The 13,625-nt window shown below is 54.8% G+C and overlaps 2 protein-coding genes across 2 annotated transcripts; one reads left to right on the top strand and one right to left on the bottom strand.

The window, feature by feature from the left end:
* Window positions 1–47: 47 nt before the first annotated feature.
* On the top strand, window positions 48–3,164 carry DNASE1L2 (deoxyribonuclease 1 like 2). The gene is made up of 8 exons (XM_033101245.1): window positions 48–206; window positions 473–633; window positions 723–811; window positions 906–989; window positions 1,063–1,163; window positions 1,233–1,345; window positions 1,451–1,702; window positions 2,103–3,164. Exons 2-8 carry the CDS (start codon window positions 490–492, stop codon window positions 2,154–2,156), a joined length of 837 nt encoding a protein of 278 aa, XP_032957136.1. The 5' UTR covers window positions 48–206; window positions 473–489; the 3' UTR covers window positions 2,157–3,164.
* A 143-nt stretch (window positions 3,165–3,307) lies between these two features.
* Window positions 3,308–13,324, bottom strand: ECI1 (enoyl-CoA delta isomerase 1). The gene is made up of 7 exons (XM_033101244.1): window positions 13,069–13,324; window positions 12,852–12,971; window positions 9,653–9,780; window positions 6,246–6,392; window positions 5,283–5,404; window positions 5,021–5,199; window positions 3,308–3,811 (listed from the first exon to the last, which is right to left on the bottom strand). Exons 1-7 carry the CDS (start codon window positions 13,118–13,120, stop codon window positions 3,645–3,647), a joined length of 915 nt encoding a protein of 304 aa, XP_032957135.1. The 5' UTR covers window positions 13,121–13,324; the 3' UTR covers window positions 3,308–3,644.
* Between the last annotated feature and the right edge of the window lie 301 nt (window positions 13,325–13,625).

Below are 13,625 nucleotides of genomic sequence, written 5' to 3' on the forward strand. Positions count from 1 at the left end.
CAACTCCATGGAGGGGGTGGGACCCAGAAGAGTCCGGCCCCTCCCTGGTCAAGGCCTCAAATACCCACCCCTGCCCAGGCACCAGAGCTGTTGTCTGCCCAAGTTCTTGCAGTCTGTCCTGTGCCACGGACACTTCCAGCTTGGACCTCAGAGCCCTGTCTGGACCCAGATCCTAAGCCTCTGATTCCACCCCAACCACATCTCAGGTGAGTCTGGGAGCTGGGCAGAGCCAGGGGATGGATGGCAATGGGGTCCCTCTATTTGGGCTTCCGTTTTCCCACGGAATAAGAGAATGGTGGCGAGCCCGGCACAGCACCCTAGGAAGACCTAGAGCATAGGGGACATTGCGCCTTGGTGCCAGCCAGCATTGGGCCATAGACCCTGCGCGACCCCCGCGCCAGGGAAGAGAGAAGTGGCTGGGTGTTTCTGAGTCCAGGTCCGCGCTCACGTGAGCGGTGTCTGTCCCTTCCAGCCCGCCGGCTCCTCGCAATGGGCCGGCCGCGGGCCCTACTGGCCGCGCTGTGGGCGCTGGGAGCCGCCGGGGCAGCAGCGCTGCGCATTGGAGCCTTCAACATCCAGAGCTTCGGCGACAGCAAAGTGTCGGACCCTGCCTGCGGCGACGTCATCACGCAAGTGAAGTCGGGGACCTGGGGCGGGGCTGCAGCTGGGCTCCGCGGGCGAATCCACCGCGTGTGACACCCCCGCTGCTGTCCCCTTCCCAGATCCTGGCTGGCTATGACATCATGCTCGTGCAGGAGGTGCGAGACCCGGACCTGAGCGCCGTATCGGCGCTTTTGGAGCAGATCAACAGGTGTGGTGGGCAGGGTCCAGCGTCGCAAGCTCCGGCCGGGATGCCAGGCCTCGGCGCGGTGCCTTGACCCAGGGCCTGGCCCGTATCTCCTCAGCGTGTCTAGGCACAAGTACAGCTTCGTGAGCAGCGAGCCCCTGGGGCGGGACCAGTACAAGGAAATGTACCTGTTCGTCTACAGGTGAGGGGCGGGGACGCGGCGCGCAGGGCAGGAGGGGACCGGCTCAGCGCGCCCACCCGCCTTCTGCCTCCAGGAAGGACTCGGTGTCGGTCGTGGACACGTACCAGTACCCGGACCCGGAGGACTCCTTCAGCCGCGAACCTTTCGTGGTCAAATTCTCAGCCCCCGGCTCCGGTGAGGCCCCGCCCCCCGGGCCCCGCCCCCGCAGGCTCTGCCCTGCCTGACACCCACCCCCTCCCGCAGCTGCCAAGGAGTTGGTGCTCGTCCCGCTGCACGCAGCGCCGCACCATGCAGTAGCGGAGATCGACGCTCTCTACGACGTGTACCTCGACCTGATTGACAAGTGGGGCACCAACGTAAGCCCCGCGCCCCGCACAGCCCCGGGTCCCCGGAAGCGCGCCCTGGGGCAGCCACGGAGTCCTGGGCTCCGCCAGGCGGGCTCACACCCTGGTTGCCCGCAGGACATATTGTTCCTGGGTGACTTCAACGCGGACTGCAGCTACGTGCGGGAGCAGGACTGGGCGTCCATCCGCCTGCGCAGCAGCGAGGTCTTCAAGTGGCTGATCCCGGACAGCGCCGACACCACGGTGGGCAACTCGGACTGCGCCTACGACCGCATCGTGGTCTGCGGAGCCCACCTGCGCAGGAGCCTGAAGCCCCAGTCGGCTGCTGTGCACGACTTCCAGGAGGAATTCGGCCTGGACCAGACTCAGGTGAATGCAGAGCCCGGCAGGGATGGGGATCCCCAGGCTGCCCCGCGCAGGTAGGCGGAAGGAGCCAGCTCCTTGCTGCCCAGGGCCCTGCCCTCCCTGCACTACTTTCTAGAAAAGGCTCCTGGAGGTTTTCTGGCTGAATGGAACAAGTCTGTGATGGTAGGATACGATGCCCTTTGTCTCTTGAGGTGGGGATCCCAAGTCTGTCCTCACCCCACCTGCAGGCAGCAGCAGGGGTGGACAGCCCAGGCCTCACTTGTCTGCTCCCCAGATGAAGTGGTTTGTAGAAACCCAGTGGGCTCCATCCTGGAGCCGGGATGGGAGGCAGCGCTGTTCTCTGAGGTGGAGCCTGAGGACAGGCTGCCCAGCAGACCTCTGAGGTTCACCCTTCTCCTTCCAGGCCCTTGCCGTAAGTGACCATTTTCCTGTGGAGGTGACCCTCAAGGTCCACTGACAGGCTGGAGGCCTGGCCAGAGCACACTGCCTGCAGACTGGCCATGAGGTAGAGCCTCACAGGGCTTCTTCAGGATGGCAGGCCAACCCCCAGCAAGGCCACAGAGCAGGGTCGGCTGGGCCTGGACAAGCGGCCATGGACACGTTACGGGATCACTGAGCCTGTTTCCCCATCTGTAAAATGGGCTACCACCACCTACCTCACAGGGGTGTGAGGAGCACCTCAGAGTGCTGGGCGCAGCTGTGCTCAATAAATGTGCACGAGCGCTCGGCCAGGACCACACACAAGTTGGCTCGGAGGCCTCCGTCCTTTCTCAGGACTCAGCCCTTCTGCAGCACAAACCCGTCCTGCAGTCTGGCAGGTCCCTTAGGGGAGAGGCACAGCCTGGCCTGTCAGTGTCACATCTTGCTGGGAACTGCCGCCTCCAAACCACTGAAAATGCTTCCAAGAACCTGTACTGAGCGCAGTGGGGCTCAGTACTCACACCCACAGGGACAGTGTTCAGGTCCAAGGCCAGCCTCCTAGCTGGATGTCCCTCCTGCAGGAACCCTCAGGCACTGGTCTGTATCATAGGTCCTGCCCTGTCCAGCACTGCCAGGGAAGTCAGGTTAAGGCCCTGCCCACAGAACTCGCATACCTCCCAGTGTACAGCAATTCCTGGGTAGCAGCAGGTGTGGTCTTTCCCTGGGTAGTTCCTCCTCAGGGGCCCTGTGCTGGGACAGGACAGTGGCCTTTGTCCCAGGTAAGCCCTGAGTGTCGGGAACAAGCAGAGCTGGGGTACACGCAACTGATGGGTCTGATGAAGTTTCTGGTTTTCGAAACATCTTATCTCTGGCAGGATTTGGGAACTGTCCTGAATTATATGGGAGGAAAAGCCTTTATTTCGAGTTTGAGCAAGTGCTCCTTGTGAAGTCTTTCTAAAATAAGATCTAGGACACTCAGCATAGAATACCTCTCAAGGAATGCCTGCTTTGTCCTTCTCCAAGGTCTCCCGATTTCTCTTGAATTGTCATACACTCCCACCTCTGAACTAAGTGAAATGTGGTGGCCAAAGAACTTTTCTCAGGGTGGGGGATCTTGTAAGTATCATCAGGGACCCTGGCTGCCTGGCCTTACGCTTCCAGCAATGAAAACCACCCAGTGACCAGGAATGGACAACCAGAGGACTTTATTCACAATTCTGCTTTAGGAAAGGAGACACTCAGTGGTGACACTGCTGAGGTCCACACGGTCCCACCTGCCAGTTCATGATTCCCAAAGCCAGACACTGCCCGCCGACCTCACCCTGCCCAGCTGCCAGGCAGGAAAGGCACTGGTGGGTGGTGGTGGGCATTAGGACGCTAGCTACAAGGAAAAGGGCCTTCTGAGAAGAAGATCAGCAAAACAAAGAGCTGAAAGGACTTTCAAGCTGGAAAATACCTAGTTTAAAACCCCTTGAGACCAGAGGACCCCCGAAGGCCATATATGCCCAGAGCCTGTGTGGGTGGCCTAGCCTTTCTTTTGTTTGAGCTTTTCTAAGTACATCTGCAGCGACTTCTGGATGGAGTCTCTGGAGATGAAACTGACAAAGTTCTGGATATCCGCATCGCGCTGTTTCAGCAGGCGGTCCGCGGTGGGCTTTCGCATCATGTTCTTGGTCAGCTGTCGAGCGTGGTCTAAACAAAATGGGGCCCACGTATAAAAACCCACTCTTTGAGACGGTGGCATCATTCCCAATCTTCCCAAGAGAGTTCCAACAGAAACTCTGGTAGAAAACTTAGGAGATACAAGTAGAGGGAAGAAAATGAGAATCACCTGTTTCCCACTGCCCACTGATTTCTTTGAAAAACATACATGATACTGTGAAAACTGCCTTTCAAACTTGTTCTTTTCCCTCAACTATATCATTGAGAGTATTTCCCATGTCACTAAATATCCTTTTATAACATAATTAATGGCTGCACAGTATTCAGTCATTTAAGTCAGGGGTCAGCAATCTCAGCCTGTGAGCTAAAAATGGTTTTTACACTTTTATAGTTAAAAAATTTTAAAAGGTAGTATTTGTGACATGTGAAAATGATATGAAATTCAAATTTCAGGGACCCTAAGTTTTATCAGGACACCGACATACTCGTTAGTTCACGTAGTTTCTGTGGCTGCCTTCGTGCTATGGTTGTGGCAGAGACCGTGTAACCCACAAAGCCGGAAACCTACCTGGCTCTTTACACACATTCTGCTGATCTTGGTGCTATCACAGGTGATATAACCAGACCTACTTCTATACACAGACATGCAGGCTGTTTTCAACTGTGTAGTGGATTGAATAGTGGACCCCAAAAAGATACGTGCAAAAAAAATATTGGTGCAAGTTCTAAGCACCCTTCTAGAACCAGGCCTTATTCGGTAAAGTCTTCGTATATGTAATTAAGATGAGATCATCTTGGATTTAGCGAATGACAAGTGTCCTTAGAAGAGAAAGGAGGGAGATTTGAGATAAAGAAGGAAAAGGCCATGTGAAGATGAAGGCAGAGACAGGAGTGACGAGGCCACAGGCAAAGAATGCCACAAGCCACCAGACACTGGGAGGCAAGAAGTAACCTCCCCTGGAGTCTTTGGAGTGAGCGTAGCCATGCCCACACTTTGACTATGGATTTCTGGTCTCTGGACTGTGAGAATGCATTTCTATTGTTTTAAGCACACCCCCATCCCCACCCGACTTGTGGTAATTTATTATAGTGGCCCCAGGACACTAAGTCAGTTTGCATGTTTGTGCTGGTCTTACCAGGAGTGCCAGGCTGGGGAAAGAGAGGAAAGGAGAGGGGAGGCGAAGAGGCTTTGCTCGCCCACTAGTACCCACAGTTGCCACCCCTCCCTGTGCTCCTCACCTGGAATGGCCATCCACTGGGCCAGCACTGAGAGCGCTGTGCTCTGTACCTGGTCCTTGGGCACCACCTTGTCCACCATGCCCACCTGGAGGGCCTCTGTCGGCGGGAAGAGCAACCCCAGCTGCAGAGCGCGCTCTGAGGCGCGATGCCCAATGGTGTTCACAAGATTATCTTTGAACCTGGAATGCAGGCACCCACTCACTTGGGGCTGGGGGCTCAGCCCCAGGGCCAAGTGGAGTGAGGGTACAGTCCCTGGCCTTACCAGAAGGGGGCGACGATGCCCAGCAGGGTCTCATTCAGCCCAATGCAGTACTTGGGGTTGTCAGCCATAACCCGGTAGTCGCAGGTGAGGGCTATGAGGCAGCCTCCGGCAGGGGAGGCTCCCTGCAGGGGAAGCAAGACCACCAGGCTCTGGGTGCTGCCGGGGACCCGGGGTCCAGAGGAACGGCCTGCCAAAGGGTGTGAGCTCTTGGAGTGCCCCCTTGTCCCCAGGGTGCTGCACCAGCACTGTCTGGGCTGGGTGTGCACAAGGGACTCAGGCTTGCCCATCAGCTGGAGGCCCCAGGCACTGGCGGGTCGGCAGCCCTCTCTCTGGGCCAGAAAACCACTCTTCTTACCCACCAGTCAGGGTAACAAGTTGCCTTTCCTTTCACAGTTTTTGTCAGGATGCTAAAATGCCAAATGAGCATTTAGCCAGAGCGGTCATGTCAGGTCATGCCCATAGGCCTGTCGCCATCTCCAGTAGGATGTCTCTGCCCTCAACTCATGTACCTCACTGTCCCAAACAGAGATGGCAGGGCAGTCAGTTGCCACTGCACCCCATGGAGTCTTCCTAACTCTCACCATCCTTCCCCTCCAGCAAGCTCAGGTCCTCCTTGCACCTCACTTGGGTTATCGCCACATCGCTTCGGGGCACACTGGTTCCCAAGCCGTACCTTAGCGGCCTGCCCCTGCCTTCTGCAGGTGAGGCCAAAGTGATGTTTCCAAAATGTGGATCCAATCCCCCACTTGCTCCTTTATAGCCCTCGGGTTCTGCTCCCATCCCAGGGACCAAGGTGACCCCACCTGTCACCAAGTCATGCTGGTCTGTAATGGCATGCTTACCTGTGCTCGTCTGAGGGTCTCCCCAAGGCCCCCTTCCCCACTGGGGGCTTTCCGAGAGCAGGGCCACATCCCCCAAATCCCACCCCGTTCTGTGAGGCCACTTGGGAGTGGGGACACTCACGTTGATGGCGGCAACCAGCACCAGGTTGGACAGGTACAGCCGCAGCCACATCTCCTGCACGGCCTTCCAGTACTCAGCGTAGTGCGCTGGGTTCCTCCCGCACATTTCTGTCAGGTCCAGGCCGGCTGAGAAGATCCCCGGGCAGTCCTAGGTGAGCGAGGGAGCCAGGGCCCCATGAGTCCACCTCTCAGGGCAATGCTCCCCCAGGTGCTCAGGGGGCAGCAGGGCTGAGATCACCCCAGCCCAGAGTCGGGGCTCCAGGGACTCAGCCTCAATCTCTCTCGGATTCATTTCCTAGGTCCTGGCATATTCTTCCCCTCCCGAGTTCAAACTGGCAAAGGCAGAAGTGGCAGATAGGGTCGGGCGCTCCCCCAGGGACATAAAGGCACTGTGTTCTGTGCACATCTATGTGTGGCAGCCCAGGCAGAGAAACTCAGAGGCGTGTGGAGGACTCCGGACAGTCTGTTGGGGGCACATGTTGACATCCCCAAAGGCCAAGCAAGCTGCAGACTGGCACAGACCGGGAGGGGCTGCTGGCTGAACGAGGCCAGGGAAGGAAGGGGCAATGACCATCAAGACCTCTGCCCTGGCCTGGGACGTGTGAGACAGAAGCCTGGGGAATGAGCATGAAGACACGTGTGTGCTGTGCCAACGGATACCCCAGGTCCTGACACAGCTGCCAAGGAAGGGAGGGGTGCAAACAGACAGAAGAGGAACAACAGGCAGGAGTAAAGGGCTGCCAGCACAATGGCACTTTCCAGCAGCGGGCACCAAGTTCTGGGCACTCAAAGGACTGTTGGCCAAGAACGCAGACGGGGGAGGGATGATTTAGCAGCCTTCATGTGGCAACACCCACCCCTGGGGCTTCCGTGTGGCAGTCCCAGCACTTCTGAGCAAAGGAGAAACTCCCACGGCTGGGGGCTGGGCCAACACAGGCTGGCATGAGCTGACAAGAAGTGATAATGGCTACCATATGCTGCTTGCGAGAATCACCACCCACTGTCCGTGAGGAGCAGGCAGAAAAATAAAGTATGGGACAGTCACACTCCACGTCCTCTACATCCTTATACTAAGTGACAGAATCAAGCAGCAGTGAGAAGTGTCGGAGTGGAACCCCTTTTTTTTCGTACACACACGTGCTTGTGTGTGGGCAATACTTGGAGGCTGACCTCTTGTTTCCACGGGACATGCTCTACTCCTGTAACTTAAAAAGACCGGAGATGGAAAGATGCACAATTGTTACACCAAGTTCACTGTCCCTCGTGGGCCAGATACAGGGACCTGGAAACCAGCCTCTGGTTTGGGGGAGAGATGGCAGCAGGGACAGAGCTGCTCTTGCTTTAAGGACACGGCTGGACTTTACAGCCAGCCTTTTTGCCTTTTTCCTTGTCCTTTTCCTACCACGAGCTCCTTCATGGTCTCCTCCCCCCATGAATCCAGTATTTTATCAGCACAGACGCCGGGCAGCTTAACAGCACTCGCCCACATTGCTAGCAATTTAGGCAATCGAAGGCAAAGGGTTCTATTCTGGATGAGAGAGAATAAACCATGTGACCCTAAGTGGGGACAGCCTCTGTCAGACACATTAGAAAAGGTGTGGGGTGGCCTGTTTCTGTGACTTAGCAACATGTCTGTAGTCATGTGGTGGCCAAATTGTGTCCCTGAAAAAGACAAGATCCAATCCTCATCCCCAGGACCTGTAAATGTGACCTTATTCGGAAACAGGGTCTTTGTAAGATGTTATCAAGATGAAGGAGGGTGGCCCGGTGGCTCAGGCGGCTGGAGCACCATCGAGCACCGTGCTCCTAATGCCAAAGGCCACGGGTTCGATTCCCACATGGGCCAGTGAGCTGAGCCCTCTACAGCTAAGACTGTGAACAACGGCTCTCCTTGGAGCTGGGCCGCCGTGAATAGCCGGAGGTCAGTGTGAGCTGCTGTGTGTTGCCACGGGCTAACGTGTGCTGCCATGAGCGGCCAGTGGCCACACTGGCCAGCAGTCGGCGTGAGCTGCCGTGAGTCCCTGTGAGTGGCCGACCAATGACCGGCGACCGATTGCCTCAGCCAGGGGGGAGCGCAAGGCTCCTAATATCAGCATGGGCCAGGGAGCTGTGTCCTACAACTAGACTGAGAAAAAATGGCTTAGAAACCGGGGGGCAGGGGCGAAAAAAAGGTGAAGTCATGTTGGAGTGGGGGCGGGGGGCCTTAAATCCCATGACTGGAATCCTTCTAAGGAGAGGGAAATTTGGACACAGAAATACAGGGCAGACGTATCTGGAAGAGGCCAAGGAGATTCTCCCTTACGCCTCCAGAAGGAATTAGCCCTGCCAATGCCTTGATTAAACCTTGTGGCCTCCAGAACTGTGAGGGAACGCATTTCTGTGGTTTTAAGCCACCCCGTTTGTGTACTTTGTGACAGTGGCCACAGGACACTAAAATGCTGTCATTCCACACTCATCTGCTGGGGACCCACTGGGTGGGCCTCGACAACCTGAGGGATAAGAAAGCAGGTGCACACCCACAGTGAAAGCTCCAAACCTTGGCTGAAAGAGGCTGCGGCCATATGCTTCCTGCACTTTTACTGACAGCAGGGTAAGATGTCCCCACTGGTCTCTGTAACATGGTGGCACTTAGCTTTGGGGGACACTCATGCTGTCTGTGCCTCCTTCTAACTTAAAAGGTGATCCCAACCCAACAAATGGACTGTTATGTTGGGTCCACACCTCCCTGCCTGGGTCTTATCTGAGTTCTCTCTTGGCACCCACGGCGCCTGGCAGAGCAGGTGGGCCTGATGCCCACTGGAGGGACGCAGGAACACCCGAGGTCCCCAGTTCTGTGTGTCTGGGTGTTAAAACCAGCCCAGGTTCTGAGGACCACCTGGCTCCCCTTCTCATCAGCTACTGCACCTTTTCCTCTCAGGGTCACTCCTAGTCCCACCCTCCTAGGCCCAAAAGACAATGCCTCTTGCCCCTCCCAGACCTCAACAATGACATTGCTCCCACAGACTTGTTTGCTGGCTCGTGGGGACAATGATGAGGGTCCCCTCGAGGATTCTGAAGGAAACAGTTTGCCCTCTGAGAACTGAACTCTAAGACCTGCCCAAAGACGAATGGAGAGCATGCCTTTCTGGACGAGCGTTGTTACTGGGGCGCCCAGGGAAGGCACCCCAGGAATCCACTGCCAAGTTTGAGCAGGGTCTACCCTCCATGACTTAGTGTGGGCTCAAGGTTGTCCCTGCAAACCTGTCACCTGCCCAGGGCCATAATCCTTGGAAGCCTCTCTTGGGCACCTGCGCCTGGTTATTCCACAAGACGTGACGTGCAGATGGTCTGAGTTTGGACTTTGATCTAGTAACAGGTTTGCACTTTGATCAGAGAACTCGGGGCCCTGGGGATCTCACGAGCACCTACTGAAGTTAACACAACGCCTCGGACGGTCTTGTCATTTTCCAGTTTCTCCAGGCTGATGACCAACTCCGTCAGCAACTCTAGGCTGAGACTGTTCACCGGGGGGTTCTTGAACTTCATCACAGCGACCCCTAGTGTGGAAATGAAGAGAAAGCTCACACCCAGCACTGGAAAAGCACCCCCGTCATCCTGCACCCTCAATCTGGCCGAGGAAAGTTACCTGGTTTGGGTTTTTTTTTTTAATCGAGGTGAGATTCACATAACATAAATCAACCACTGAAAAGCGAACAATTTGTCCACTAAGTACATTCACAATGTTGTGCGACCACTCTCCAGTTCCCGAACATTTCCATCACCCCAAAAGGAATTCCTGTACTCAACACCACCACCATTCTCTCCTGCTCCACCTCCTGGCAACCACTCATCTACTTTTTGTTGCTATGGACTTTGCCTATTGTGGACGTTTCATATAAATGGAATCATGTGACCTTTTGTGCCTGGCTTCTTTCACTTGTTTTCAAAGTTCACCCATGCTGTAGCACGTACCCGTGCCTCATTCCTGTAGGCCGAGTAATATTCCATTGTACACTGCATTCTGTCTATCCATTCCTATGCTGATGGACACGGATTGGTTCTATCTCTTGGCTACTGTGAAGAACGCTGCTATGGATGTTCATGTATACATTTTTGTTGATCTTTTTCTCCCAGATGCAAATCCTCCGTCCTGGTGGGAGTAGGAAATGCCCTTCGTTTCTTGAGGAGTGAGCCAATTCTGAGAACTAGATGTGCAAGGAGGAATACAGTGAGGCGCTCTGGTTCACGCTTGTTTAAGGATAGAGGTGGAAAATATTGGGGGTCAGGTGTTCTGTATTCATTCATTCCGCCAGCTGCAGGGAAAGCAGGAGGGACAGGGCCTGCCCTTGTAGACAGTGCAGCTGCTGGCCTGGGCTGGCTGGGGCCATCTGTTCTCACTTCCTGGCCCAAGGACAGACCCCGGGCTCCATAAATGCCACTGTTTATTTTAGGGCCATTTCCCTGGTCAGGACCTTGTAAATTTCCACAGTCAACATAAAGCGTTCTCTAGGAGAAAGAACTAAGTTCTGAAGGCAACGGGGTCTTCTGAGGCCTTTGATTTATGAGGAAGAAGTAATTATTAACTGCCTACGGATATGTACATGTACCTACAAGAAGCGATTAGGACTTCCAGAAGCAAGCTCCCCAAACTTGGTTCGGAAGAAAGTTTCTGAAGCGGACCCTGGATTCTTGCAGAGCCTGGTGGGTCAGAATAGCAGACACTGGGGGAAAGGTAATAGGCTAAAGGCGAACATGAGTCAACCAAGAGGAATTTGGATGACCTTGGACATCTCAAGGTAAGTAACAACACCCCTGGCACAGGGGAGGCACTAAATAATGTTACTTGAATGGACTGTTAAATGGAATCGAAAATCAGCTTCAGTAACAGCACTTAAATGAAAACATTTTTAAAGTACTTTTACTCCATTACTTCACCCAAGCTTCAAGATGCCTGAAAACTAACGGTCTGGCAGTGACGACAGAACCAGACTTGGCTTTCTGACCTGAAACTTGACTTTCTACCACGTTAAGCCAATGAATCTAGGACGTTCTTCCGTGATGAGGTGTGAAAGCACTTTGGTAAAAAAATCAATATTTTTTTCCTTGTTTAGATAAAGTTTACCATTTAAACCATTTTTAAGTATACGATCCAGTGGCGTTAAGTATATTTACAATGTTATACAGCCATCACCACCATCCATTCCGATACTTTTAAATGTGTTTTTGCACTTTGATATATATTCCAATGTACCACAGACATGATCCTTTCAGAAATCCAGGCTTTTGTTGGACTTAGCGTTGGGCCTACCCCGAGGGCCAGCCCCTCATCACCAGGTTCAGGCAGCCCCAACCCAGTGAGGAGCTAAACAAAAGAACTGAACCAAGGAACACAGTAGAGGAGTGTTGTGTCTGCTCTCTCGCAGGCCGTGAAAGAATTCACGAATCAGACAAAACTATAGAAGATTTATTAAAGTAAGAGGAGAGTCGGCTGGGCAGACTGCTGGAAGCTACTACATCAAATCTTGGTTTGGTCCCAAGTTTTATGTTTTCCTGTAGTCGGGAGGGGGGTAAGGAGCGGTAAAGCTGATTATCCCAACCTTTGCATATGTTATGTAGATTTAAGTTGGAGCCAGGAGAGTGGATCCCATACCAGATGCAAAACCTCTCCCAAGTCACAGGGCCAGCACTGGGCCAAAGTAAATAGAAACATTGAAACTGCATAGTAAACGTCTAGGAAGCAGAATTATACCAGAGATCCAAATCTCAAAAATAGAAGCTGTAGTGCCACCATCACAATCCCTCAGTCCCAACAAGGGGGATGGCTTCCCCCAACCACACTGGGGCCTCCATCTTGAAAGGCTGAGGCTTAGATGGCAGCACGTCCTAAAATCTGAAACTTTGCCCGTCTCCTGACCCCAAGCCTTCTCAGGACCCAGCTCTGGAGTGCTCTCTGGTAGAGAAAGGATAGGTTTCTCTTTCAAAAGGGGCTTTTCTACCTTTTCTATCCCCTTTGGAGTTTTAAGAGGTGTTCTGATGGATGGTCATGGTGTTAAGGCGAGATTCCACTTGTGGCTCTGGGCTGTAATTAGGAAAGTACCTGCTGGGTTCTGCGCCACGTGGGAGTAGTAAGAAAAATTAAAATATTTTATTCTAAAATACTTTCAATTTAATAGCTTATATAAAGGAGCACTTCCCCCAAACTTTAAAAAAACAAATATTTTTATCTTCATAATGAACCGGGAGGGGGGGTTGGGGGTAAGAAACCATTTAAACCACCGTGATTGATGACCTTAAGCTCAAAAGGAACTGATTTTAAAATTGGGGTTTTTCTCGTGGCCTTTACAAATTCAATAGCTTTCATGAGTCTGGATTCCAGTTCGGGGCTTGGAGCTGGGGGAGAATAATACAACGAACTGCATATGGAGCACGCTGTGGCCAGCACCGCACAGCATTCTTCAGTTTCACCTTTCTCACCCCTTGGCAGTGAGCACCGGCAGGAAAAAACGCTCAGGAGGCTGGGTGACTATGGCCCGCCAGGCGCCCGCACTATCGGCCAACGCCGGAGCGGGTGAGGCACGGCGTGCGGCCGGCCCGGGCTCCGGGGCTCCAGGACCCCGGCAGCGCTTACCTGCGGCCGGGTCGGGCTCCACCAGGACCTTCTGGCTCGCGAAGCGCTGCGCGCTGACCTCGACGCCGCCGCCGCCCGCCGGCTCGATCCACCCGAGGGCTGCATCCCGGAGGCGGGCCCCTGCGAACCGCAGCGAAGCGCGTTAGCCCGCTTCCTCTCGCCGACCCGACCTGCCACCCCCGACCCCGAGTTGGCCCACCCGCCGGAGGTCACGCACACGGGCGGAGCAGTGCGCGCGAAGGGACGCGTATCACCGCCGTCAGCGCCATCTTGATCGGAGCCGGTCGGGGTCACAGCGCCGGGTTGTCCTGGCTGCTCGGGGTGGGGCGAGGCGGCTGCGGGCTTCTGCTCCTTATAGGCCACGCCCCTACCGCAACGGCCGGAGCTTAAATCCTCAGAACTCAGGGTCTCCGGATGCTCCCGCTGGAGGCTGGAGCCCACCCGTCCAGCCTGACTAGTCAGTTGCAAAGGGCCTCCTCACAGAGCAGGGCACGGGGGCTGCGGGGCGGAGGGTTGCCAGGGCTGCGTGGGCCGCCTCTCCAGGCCAGGCCCTTCCCCCGAGCCCCACAGTACAGACCCACGCTCCCTTTCCAACCACGGCTGCACGGGTGGGAGGCTGGCGTGCTTCCCCAGCCAGGCAGGAGTTTTGAAACTGGGAGTGATTGCACTTAAGCCACAGACGTCATAGAGCCAGAGAGGGTAGTGAGTTTAAGGGGTAAAAAGGGACTTGGGAGACCCTGGCAAGGTCACACCAGGGCTGTTTCTAAAACTCTG

The sequence above is a fragment of the Rhinolophus ferrumequinum genome, assembly GCF_004115265.2.
Source record: "Rhinolophus ferrumequinum isolate MPI-CBG mRhiFer1 chromosome 15 unlocalized genomic scaffold, mRhiFer1_v1.p scaffold_54_arrow_ctg1_1, whole genome shotgun sequence".
Classification (NCBI taxonomy): domain Eukaryota; kingdom Metazoa; phylum Chordata; class Mammalia; order Chiroptera; family Rhinolophidae; genus Rhinolophus; species Rhinolophus ferrumequinum.

Coding starts and splice junctions, on each gene's coding strand:
- DNASE1L2 (XM_033101245.1), top strand. CDS start 490: ATGGGCCGGCCGCGGGCCCTACTGGCCGCGCTGTGGGCGCTGGGAGCC. Junction 1,164..1,232: donor ATTCTCAGCCCCCGGCTCCG/GTGAGGCCCCGC, acceptor CCCCTCCCGCAG/CTGCCAAGGAGTTGGTGCTC. Junction 1,346..1,450: donor TTGACAAGTGGGGCACCAAC/GTAAGCCCCGCG, acceptor GGTTGCCCGCAG/GACATATTGTTCCTGGGTGA.
- ECI1 (XM_033101244.1), bottom strand. CDS start 13,120: ATGGCGCTGACGGCGGTGATACGCGTCCCTTCGCGCGCACTGCTCCGC. Junction 12,972..13,068: donor GCGCGCACTGCTCCGCCCGT/GTGCGTGACCTC, acceptor TGCGGTTCGCAG/GGGCCCGCCTCCGGGATGCA. Junction 5,405..6,245: donor TGCTGGTTGCCGCCATCAAC/GTGAGTGTCCCC, acceptor CTTCCCCTGCAG/GGAGCCTCCCCTGCCGGAGG.